The sequence below is a fragment of the Photinus pyralis genome, unplaced genomic scaffold, assembly GCF_008802855.1.
Source record: "Photinus pyralis isolate 1611_PpyrPB1 unplaced genomic scaffold, Ppyr1.3 Ppyr1.4_unclustered_Scaffold8408, whole genome shotgun sequence".
Taxonomy (NCBI): Eukaryota; Metazoa; Arthropoda; class Insecta; order Coleoptera; family Lampyridae; genus Photinus; species Photinus pyralis.
In genome coordinates this window covers 1-11,603 of record NW_022172373.1, presented here as the reverse complement: position 1 = coordinate 11,603, position 11,603 = coordinate 1, and the positions used below count along the sequence as shown (strand labels likewise).

General features: G+C 36.7%; 1 protein-coding gene across 1 annotated transcript; it reads left to right on the top strand.

The window, feature by feature from the left end:
- The first annotated feature begins 675 nt into the window (after positions 1 to 675).
- Positions 676 to 4,983, top strand: LOC116183016. Its single transcript, XM_031503613.1, has 6 exons — positions 676 to 908; positions 967 to 1,273; positions 1,328 to 1,421; positions 1,475 to 1,834; positions 1,893 to 1,959; positions 2,019 to 4,983. Exon 6 carries the CDS (start codon positions 2,177 to 2,179, stop codon positions 4,937 to 4,939), a length of 2,763 nt encoding a protein of 920 aa, XP_031359473.1. The 5' UTR covers positions 676 to 908; positions 967 to 1,273; positions 1,328 to 1,421; positions 1,475 to 1,834; positions 1,893 to 1,959; positions 2,019 to 2,176; the 3' UTR covers positions 4,940 to 4,983.
- The last annotated feature ends 6,620 nt before the right edge of the window (positions 4,984 to 11,603 follow it).

Below are 11,603 nucleotides of genomic sequence, written 5' to 3'. Positions count from 1 at the left end.
TTTGTTTTCAAAATTAAATATTAATACGTACAATGAACAATTTTGCATATCATGTAATTTTTTTTTGTAAAAAGAATGGATTTTGGTTTTTTATGAAATGCAATAAAATTCGTTTTAAAAAGTTTGGTTTACAACATTGACAATTTATACATTGTAGCAAATATTTGCACTTGTGTAAGAAGCACCTGGTTAAATTTTGCATTCATAGACGTTAGTTGTATAACAAAACTAAATATATTGTCGTATAACTCACAATCTATTGGCAGATTTCTAGGTCTCACAGTTGCTAATGTATAACAGTACAGCTATATAATTCTGCTTAGTATGTGCACCTATGTACCTGAATATGTTACAGTAAACTTGCAAGGCAAGTAAAAAATAATTACTGCATCAGTTGTGAATATGGACATCTCCAGCTGTTTTTAAGGCATCGAATAATACAAATTTGAAAATCTTTAATTATATTTATTAATTATAAATATTTCGACCGTGTTGCCTACTTCCCGCAACGCGAAGGTAACAGCCCCCAACGCTGTGATTATGGGTGGGCCATTTTGGGGCACTGTGACCGCTAATAGCGGTATTCCTTGCTCCTTGGTAATGACCGTCCTGGGCGTTGAATTGCTACTGGGCCTATCTACCCAAATCTCCGCCGGAGTTACATCCCATATTTCAATGTCTGGTAACAAAAAGTCAATACGTAATGATTTGTGCACTAAATGTTTTAATTTTACTCACCATGATTTTCCATTTCAGTCGTTATTAATACCTTCTATATGAGATAAATCTGTATTTATATGCAACTAAGAGAGAGTGGGGAGGGTGAATATCATTAGAAGCAATATATAAGGAGAAGTAAAGTTGGAGAAACCATTCAAATAGTGCAAGGAAGACTTCTTTAAGTTGACGTAAGCATGAGTGATCCTTTGCGTAACGATAAATCTATTAATATATTACAAAATATAGTAGTGGTTCCGGCAAAAGAATGTGTGCCTGTATCGCAAGAAATTGAGAACGATTTAATTGGTAACAATCTATATTGCCCAGATTTTGATGTATCGCTCCTTGAAGAAGTGTTTGGAGATCTTGGAAATCTGAAACGTCAATTGATAGAAGTAGAACAAAAACTTTCTCGTTTTTTTAAGATTCTGTTTATTAAGCGACAGTACAATTACTGCGATCTTAAGTGGTGCGAGTGTCAAACCGAGCAACTTATTCAAACGAGGATGAAGTTATTAGCAGATATTCAACAGTTTTCTGACCCTTTTTTACAGTAAGAATCTTTTTTACGAAATTAACTTTTCTTGTACATTTGCACTTGTTATAGGAGCTGCCAATAAAAATGTTCAACTGTCCTAAGTGTAATAAATCTTTCACTTTAAGAAGTAGTGTCCTACGCCATCTCAAAACGTCATGTGCTGGTAAGAAATTTTTGTTACAAACACAATAATTACTTTCTTTTTTTTAATCGTAGTTCAAGAACCGGCTCTGAAAAAAAAGGTAAAGATTACCCATGGGGGGCAGCGGTATTGTGATACGTGTTTTGAGCATATTTCGACCCGGGACTATGTGGGACATTTACGTACTACCAAACACAAAAATAATTCCCTTGTATTTTCTACTGAAGGTGTTGATGTAGTTAAGTCGGCCTTCAAATCTCGCATAATAAGCTACAGGATAACCCCGAACAAGCAATTTATTGTTCTGAAAGAATTTACCAGATCTTTGACTGATGTAATACAAAAATTGGTACGTGAACAAATTGGTATAATGGGCAGCTTGAAGGTGAACTGCGAGTTATTTGGTCATTTTATTTTGGAAGCAAAGGAACGAGGTGACGTTAAGTCTTTTAATACTCGAAACCAAATACTGACGGTGAGCTCCGATTTAAGTGAATGGTTTAACGACGTCATTTCAAAATTTGAAGCAGACGCCTCAGAATTTCAAGAGAGAGCTCGGGTATAATACATATATATATATTGTTCGTGTAATAACTACATACCTATTATTACTTTCAGGATGGGCTCTGCAACAATGGTTGTACATAGAACTTAACATCAATAGGTACAATCCGTTACGAGCGTCATCCTTTATACCGACCCCTTCGTTTATTTCTCGCAAAAGGGCTACAATCAATGTTAGAAACAACGACTTCGCGTGTTTTGGTTGGGCGTTGATGTCAGCTATCGATACTCCAACTGGACCTCCATGTCAACCCGAGTCTTATCGACATTATTCAGAACTGTTCAATTTTGATGGAATCACATTTCCCGTAAAATTGGATGCAATAGCGAAATTTGAAGAGAATAATCCCTTGTCAATTAACGTGTATGGATTGGAGGAAGATACGCAGAAGGATGGTAAAGTTGTTTACAAAATAGTGGGTCCTTTGCATTATACTAAACAGAAAAAGACGTTGCATGTAAATCTTCTATATTTGACTAGTGTAGATGGTAATAGCCATTATTGTTGGATTCAGGATATGTCGAGATTGATTTCCATGCAAGTGTCTAAGCACAAAGAGGCAATTTATCTTTGCGACGGATGTCTCGTATATTTTGCAACTGAAGAAAAGCTTTGGCGTCATTCAATATTTGATTGCAACTATGTTCGTACATTTTTACCCACAACTGAGCCTATAGTAACAAAATGGGGTGAATCGTCATTTCAAAATCAATTAAAATTCGATAACTACCAAAAACGACTGAAACTTCCATTTGTCGTATATGCAGATTTTGAATGCTTGCTTAAATCGATTCACGGTCCTGAACCAAACCCTCTGCTTCAATTTACCACCAATACTTTCGAACACAATCCGTATTCTTTTGCGTATTATATTAAGTGTTCGTTTGATGATAGCTATTCAAAATTTCAAACGTATCGCGGTCCGGATGCTGCATTGCAATTTGTAAATATGATAGAAAGTGATATTAGAACCTTATACAATCAACATTTTAAACACGCTAAACCTTTACCAAAACTAACAATAGAAGAACAGCGAAAATATGATAGTGCAACCATTTGTTGGATTTGCGAAAAGACTTTTCTTGATGGGGATGTAAGAGTATTAGACCATTGCCATTGGTCAGGAGTTATGAGAGGCATTTCGCACTCTACTTGCAATTTACAGCTCCAAAATCCAAATTTTGTCCCCGTATTCTTTCATAATTTAACTGGATATGATGCTCATATGTTTGTTAAATGCTTGGCTTTAGAGAATGAAAACACAGACGTCATTGCTACTAATAAAGAAAAATATGTTTCCTTTACTAAGCATATTTCAGTTGATCAAATTGTGGAGAATGGGGTTCCCAAAAATGTGATTTGGCGAATTCGTTTTGTAGATAGTTTTCGTTTTTTAGGTAGTTCATTAAACGTGCTTTCCAAAAATTTAAGTGACAGTGAATGTAATGAAATAAAAACATTCTTTGGAACTGGACGCGCATTTGAGTTAATTAGGCAAAAAGGGGTGTTTCCATACTCATTTGTAGATGCATTTGATAAACTCGATCAAACTCAACTTCCCAATAAAGCCGATTTTTTTGATAAGCTACATGAGCAACATATTACGGAGGATGAATATTCTCGTGCTCAGGATGTTTGGAATCTATTTCAATGTCAAACGTTAGGCGAGTACTCAGACATTTATTTAAAATCTGATGTGCTTTTGTTGGCTGATATCTTTGAAAATTATAGACGCGTGTGTCTCCATAATTACCAACTCGATCCAGCGCAATATTTTACCGCTCCTGGTCTTAGTTTTGAGGTTTCCAAAATATTAGACGAATCAGATACGGGTTACGTTTTAGAAGTCGATTTGGAGTATCCTGAACAATTACATGAAACGCATAACGATATGCCTTTTTGTCCAGAATCAATGACCCCTCCAAATTCTACTTCGAAGTATCCAAAACTTATTCCAAATTTAAATCGCAAAGAAAAATACGTCATTCATTATAGGTCTCTAAAGCAATGTTTACAACACGGGTTAGTTTTGCAGAAAATTCACAGGGGGATTAAATTTACACAATCACCTTGGCTAAGAACCTATATTGATTTAAATACCGAACTTCGTAACCGTGAAACCTCAGAGTCCGGTCGCAATACCGTAAAGACTATGACTAACAGTATTTTTGGGAAAACAATGGAGAACGTGGATAAGCGAGTTGATATTAAGCTTGTAAGTCATTGGGAAAGGATCGGTAGGAAACTTGGAGCAGAAGGACATATATCAAAACCGAATTTTAAAAATCTTTCAGTATTTTCGGAAAACTTAGTTGCAGTTCAAATGTCGAAAGTTTCAGTGACTTATGATAAACCAGTGTACGTTGGTTTTTCTATTTTAGATTTATCGAAAACCGTTATGTATGAGTTTTTTTACGATTTCTTAAAGCCAATGTATCGTGAGAAGGTAACTTTATTGTATACAGATACCGATTCCCTCGTGTTAGAGATTTTTACAGATAACTTTTATGAAGATATGATATCACATTTGGATAGATTTGATACGTCAAAATTTCCGGTTAACAATCTACATGGTGTCCCCCGTAACATCTCAGTTGTAGGTAAAATGAGAGATGAATATTCCGGTGTTCCCATCTCTAGTTTTTACGGTGCAGGTGCAAAGTCATACTGTGTAAATGTAGGTGACCATGTTGATAAAAAAGCTAAAGGTGTCAAAAAATACGTAATAAAGAACTGTTTGAAAGAGGATGACTATAAAAAAGTAGTCGAGGAAGGTGGGGTTATTATTAAAAAAATGAGTGGTTTTCGATCTCATTTACACACTATGTACACAGAAATGAGAAATAAGATAGCGCTATCATCCACAGATGATAAGCGATACGTTATCCCTGGCACCGTTAAAACATTGGCATGGGGTCATCGTGATATTAAATCAATTAAAAGCTTGAACGATTTGATTAACTCCTTCCAATAAAAATTATAATATTTACAATATATATATTTAGAAAAAAAATGTTATACAATGTAATCAATTATTGTTACAATAATAATACAAAAATGTACATCTTTTATTATGTTTTATTATAATCTCCATCTCCCACGTGTAGTCTGTCGCGAACTTGATCTACGAACGGAACACAAGTCTGATTTATCATGCGAAGAGCTCCTGAAGCATTAAGTAGTCTTGCGAAGTGACATCTTGGCGACCATCGAAGATGTTCTGCTATGGGAACATCCGTCGCCAACCAGTGATTAATGCGTACCTTGCAGTAAAAGCATTCCACTGTATCACCTATATTCTTATAAATAAAACCTGCACGTGCAAGCGATTTCGGTGATGTATGAGGTCCACGCCATCTTAGAAATGATAATAAGCGATTTTCAAAGATAGTGTAATCAGGTACACCGTCGTCTAAACACATTTCTATACCAAATCTTTATTTGATATCCAGGAGTTGTGGGAGCTATCGAAACCTAACCACTTCACAAATGATTTCTGTCCTTTTCGTCGTATAACACGCTCGACTAAGTGAATGTCGGGAAATTTTGCAGCTTGCAACTCTTGTTCGTAGAATCGACCTTTTATTTCCTGTTTTCGACTGTCTTCTAGAATGTACGTAGTTGGATTTGAAACTTTCACTTTAACCACTGTAAACACTTCGTAAGTCCAATTTGGAGTGTATCCTTTCGTAAAAACCGTCCTGTATTTATTTATTCTCACAAAATCCCCCACTTTATATTTAGGTGGTTTAGGATCAACCACTTTCATACGACTAAAAGATTTCTTTAAAATATGTGAAGCATTTTTCTCATTAACTTCGATAGGTTTATAACCGGTAGTTTTATGTATAGTTGCATTATACTTGTCAACTATTCGTGGTAAAAGCCCTAACCATTTATACGATCCTTGTAGACTAAATTCCTTCCACATCATCCCTTTAAGGGTCCGATTTACACGTTCTACAATACTGCTTTTTAAGTTCGAAAAAGAACTAAAATGATTAACTTTGAATTTTTTCATAACTTCGCTAAAGTCCTTATTATAGAATTCCTTCCCCATATCTGTTTGTAGATTTGTTGGAGGGGTTACTAGTTGTAATAAAAGCTTCTTCATGGTATCAGCTACCATTTTGCCATTTTTTCGTTTTATGGGAAAAGCCCAAACAAATTTAGAGAATGCGTTTATAATAACCAAAATGTAACGGAATCCTTTATTTGTTCGCGCATAAGGTATCATTTCTACTAAATCGGCTTGAAATAAGTCATTTAATCCTTTTATGATTACACGTCGTCTTGGAAAGTTCTTTCTTGCCGGTTTATGTAATTCTTCTACTAGTTGAACTTTGCTCATTTCTTAAGCGTAGATTGCAATACGGCTGTTAAACAAAATATTACCCCTTCTTCGGCATTAGGGCAAACTGCACTTATACGATCGCCTTTGCGTAATGTTAAACCGTTTAGGAGTAATGGATCTGCATACTCTTTTCCGTTAATAGTTACTTTACTGCGGCGCGGACCCCAAACGCATTCTATGATGGTACCTTCGGTGAGGCGAAATCTACACGTGCCATCATCTTCCGGATTGAGAATGTTAATGTCCAACTTGTTTTCACTCGCTAATCCAATCACATGAAAATAGTGTTCATAAGTATAACGTGAGGGATCATCGCACACCTTATGAGCGTGAATGTGACGTCCGAATTTGTCAATAGTCATTGTTGCAATGATCGAATAAGTAAAAGGTTGAACAAATTTATTTTACTCGATTATTCCAGAACTACGCAGTTCTTCAGTTATATATACGATTTCGTTGTTATTCGCAGTATTTCCAGCAGACTTGGATCCTAATAACACCCTTAACCAGTCCACTAATTTGTTAGGATCATTCCAAGGAATGAATTCGATTTTTTTGTTATTAAGGCGCAGTGTCGCTAGTGAACCTCCTCGTTTACTACGACGGGACAGGGTACGCAGTCTCCGCGGTGGGTCTAACTGAGATGATGAAAAACCGCTTGAATAATGCGGTTCTTGTAGAAGTGGCTTAATAATGTTCACGTACTTTATTGATTTACCGGTTCCTTGAATTTGGTCTGAGGCGTTGTAATTCCGACGTGCTGCATTAGTACGTACAATAATATCGCGATATGCCTTTGAGTCCGCTGTTTTGAATCCAATTGGTGCTCTTTTGAAGAGTAATTCGAACAAACCCGGCGTTCCCTTATACTGAAATCGATCTCCTGTAGAAGATGTGATAACAATATCTTCTTTGTCAAAGTCCAATTCTGAATCGCCCACATTAAATTTATTTAAAGCGGGATCATAGCGAACTCCATACTTATGATCATATTCATTACTAGTGTCTCTGAATATACCTTCAACATATATTTTTGGTAAACCTTGGTACTGATCAAGAAACTCTTCAAATGCCGGATTGTTTCCTACGTGAGACAGTTCTTCACGTAATTGATCTAATGTTGGCGCATAATTTCCCTCTGGAGTAGAATCTCCATATTCACTTTCTTCTAAAATGCTCGGCTCATTCAAGATACTCGGCTCATTTACAGAAAAGAGGTTTCTGGCCACTTTTTGAGGAGTGGAGGTCTTTTGTTGCGAAGTGTGTTGGGCAAAAATCGGTGAATGACGTTTAATGCTTGATGAAGGTTCAGTTTTCACGGGTTCGCCATTTGCAGTCGTTAATAGTTGTCGTAAGGGTTGCGTAATCGGTTTAAAATGTCGCTCCACCTCTCGTTCTGTAGAAGCGATGTCTTTTCGTAAACTGTCATATTTTCGCTTTACAGATTTTCGGGCTATTAAGAGGTCCTCAACTAAACGTCTTTCCATTTTGACTACAGCAAGTTAGTTACGACGATTGTATTTATAATGATATGTAGCAATCGAATCCCATTCTATAACGTCCACAATTATTATCACTCCCCTTATCTATTACTAGAAACCCGTACTTTTGTCTCCAACAATGAGAGCAGATTTCCTTAAAACGATGAAAAGACATATCAACATTTACGTGGTCATCAAATACATGTTTTAAATTGGTATAGTCTTGTTGAAATAATATAATTAAGTTCGCGTTATCACGTATAAGTTGCTTCGGTATAGAAGAGTATGTCTGGCACAGATAAAAACAATCATTATTTTGATGCCTACCGAAACAGAAATGTTCACGTATTTCATCTTGTTTGTGGCATGCTACGTCATCGAATATCATAACAGAATTCTTCCGCGTCTGATTAGGGGGTATAACATCGACACTATCATCGTATTCATAATATCCAATACCCTTTATAAATGACAATAATTGACGAAGGTAGTCATATTTAGGTTGATACAAAGATTTACTGTACACATACACGTTTTCAAAGCGTAAACCATTAGGGTGCTCTAATAACGCTATCATAACATTGGTCTTCCCAGATCCAGAAGGTCCCACGATCACACCTCGTCTACATCCGCCTTTAAATAGATCACTATGTTTAGAATGTTGTTTAGCGGAAGAAAATGAATCATAATTTTTAACAGGTAATTGCACTTCTTGAGGAGTAAATCTAATGGTAGTCATGTTAGAACTGACAAATCGGTATTGTAGACCGCAGCATATAAATACGGTAGGTATATAAGTACGCGTCGTTCGGATAATAAGTTTATAGTAAAAAGAGTCTTTTAAGAATCAACACGTATACAGCATCTCTATGAAAATTTATACTCGAAAGAATCGTAAATTCAGCCGAAAAGGGAGAGGGTTTCTAAATACAATTATAAATAAATTGCCAGTCGAATTACATCTGCCTGGATATAACTACTGCGGCCCTGGAACTCGTTTAAAAAAACGCTTGGCTCGCGGTGACCCTGGAATAAATCCTTTAGACGAAGCTTGTAAAGAACACGATATTGCATATTCACAATCTAAAGAACTAAGCCATCGACATAAGGCGGATAAGATACTACAAGAGAAAGCTTGGAATAGATTTCGCTCCTCTGACGCTAGTTTCGGTGAGAAGGCGGCCGCCCTTACAGTAGCTGGTGCTATGAAAGGAAAAAGAACATTCGGAATGGGTACAAAATCACGAGTGAAACGAAACTCTCCTATTACCTTCAATAACGCAGTCAAGTTGGCTAGAAAACGTATAGGCGGTAAAATACATTCCAACTTAGAGGCAACGGCTCGACGAGCTCTGGGAGCGCTGAAGAAAAGAAGCGTACATCCTCCAAAGCAAAGAATTTTACCATTGCCTAAAACAGGGGGTTTTTTACCTCTTATACCATTATTTGCGGCTTTGGGCGCTCTTGGTTCACTAGGTGGTGGAGCAGCAGCCATAGCAAAAGCAGTAAACTCTGCAAATGATGCTAAGAAGACGCTGGAAGAAAAAAAACGTCACAATCAAGCTATGGAAGCCGCGGCTATTGGAAAAGGTCTTTACTTAAAACCGTACAAAAAAGGGTTAGGTCTATATTTAAACCCGTATCAAAAAAACTCCCAGTGAAGCTACCACATCGAGCATTAACCGACGTCGACCTCAGTAAATACATCAAACTTCTAAAAATACCACACTTTAGAGGTATCTTCATGCGCAATGGTTTACCAAATCGGATAAATAAAACGGAATGTGGTATCATCAATTTGGATGACAAAATAAATGAGGGCACCCATTGGACGGCATATATTAAACGAGGAAGTCGTGTAGTGTATTTTGACAGTATAGGTCACGTTAAACCTCCACTAGAACTGGTTCATTACTTTCGCGGAGGTGGTAGCAGAAATACAATTGAATACAATTATGATCAATTACAAGCACTCAATACCTATAATTGCGGGCATTTAGTGTTAGAATTTTTATACAAGAACACATAGCGTTGTGACTTAGTCGCAAAGAAAAACATCAACATGTCGTACACATTTTCGTTCACGAATACAAAATCTGTCTTAACCGCAGATTTTAATCCACCCATATATCTCCATACTAATGATGAATACGTTTTGGGACTAACGAGTTTCGAAACTTTTAACAGCATACAAAACGTTACATCCGCAAACAACCGGTTTAAATACGGAAGTACAATAATAGACATTCCGCATGGTTGTTACGAAGTTGCAGATTTAAGTGAATATATCAGTACCGAAGTTTCAAAAAGTGGAGGATTCCTAGATTTGCGTACTAACAACAATACGCTCAAGGTGTCTATTAAATCGACTCAAGAAATAGATTTTACTACACCGAATTCAATCGGATCACTATTGGGATTTGAGAAAAAAGTCTTCCCTCCGAAAATTACACACACGGCAACATTTCCGGTAGACATTATAAACGTCAACTCTCTGCTCATCGAGTGCAATATTACAACGGGCAACTTCAAGAACGGTTCGCCTGGCCACATCATTCATCAGTTTTTCCCAAACGTTCCTGCGGGCTATAAGATAATAGAATCGCCTCTTCATGTTATTTATTTACCAATTAACGTTACTACCATTTCCAACATTACCCTTAAAATTCTCGATCAGGATGGAAACATTGTCAATTTCAACGGAGAAGTGATCACGATAGGATTACATCTTAAAAAAGTTAAAAATGGTGAAGCGTTATAACCATTGTGGATGTAAACGTGCATCACATAAAAGGACCAACAACACTAGGTCAAGGGTTAGTCAGAGTTCTACGCGCAAACCGCTAACATCTGCTAACAAAATATTTCTAAAGTCTCTCGGTTTTACACTCTTGCAATGAATATCTTAGACGTTAACGAAAAAGTGCTTGTGGACAATAGCATTATAAATTACGAATATCACACCCATCAACCATACACTACCAGATTTGGAAATAACGATGAAATTAGGATTCCAATACAAGAAGATATGTGCACTCTTCCTTGTGAGAGCTATCTCTATATTGAAGGAAGGTTATTACGACAAGATAATACAGCTTCACTTACGGGAAAATTTGTAAATAACGGTGTGGCGTTCTTATTTAGTGAAATTCGTTATGAAATAAACGGGATTGTGGTGGACTCGACAACTAAAACAGGATTGTCATCGACGATGAAGGCTCTGGTTTCTTTAACCTCTAATGATAGTACGCGATACCAAAATTCTGGATGGTTTCCTACCACTGACAGTGCTATTACTAGTCCAACGGGTCATTTTAACGTTTGCATACCCCTAAAAATGCTTTTAGGGTTTGCGGAAGATTACCGAAAAGTTATATTAAATATACGACAGGAACTTGTGCTGATACGAAGTAATACAGATAACGACGCCGTCAAATCTACAGTAGCCGATGAAGCACTTAAGGTTGACGTCGAGAAGATTTATTGGAAGGTGCCTCATATCATTCCGGCTCTGACAGAAGAATTAGCATTAACAAAATACATTGACAAAAATTCGGAGACTCAGATAGCATTTAGAAGTTGGGAAGCACATCTTTATCCCGCTCTCCCACAAACAGATAAACATACTTGGGCGATAAAGACAGCTACTAGTTTAGAAACACCTCGATATATCATCATCGGTTTTCAAACAGATCGTGACGGACAAGTGAGTAAAGATATGAGTCAGTTTGATCACTGTGACATTAAGAATGTACGCGTTTTCCTTAATACGGAGCGTTATCCTTACGACAATTTAAACATCA

Coding starts and splice junctions, on each gene's coding strand:
- LOC116183016 (XM_031503613.1), top strand. CDS start 2,177: ATGTCAGCTATCGATACTCCAACTGGACCTCCATGTCAACCCGAGTCT.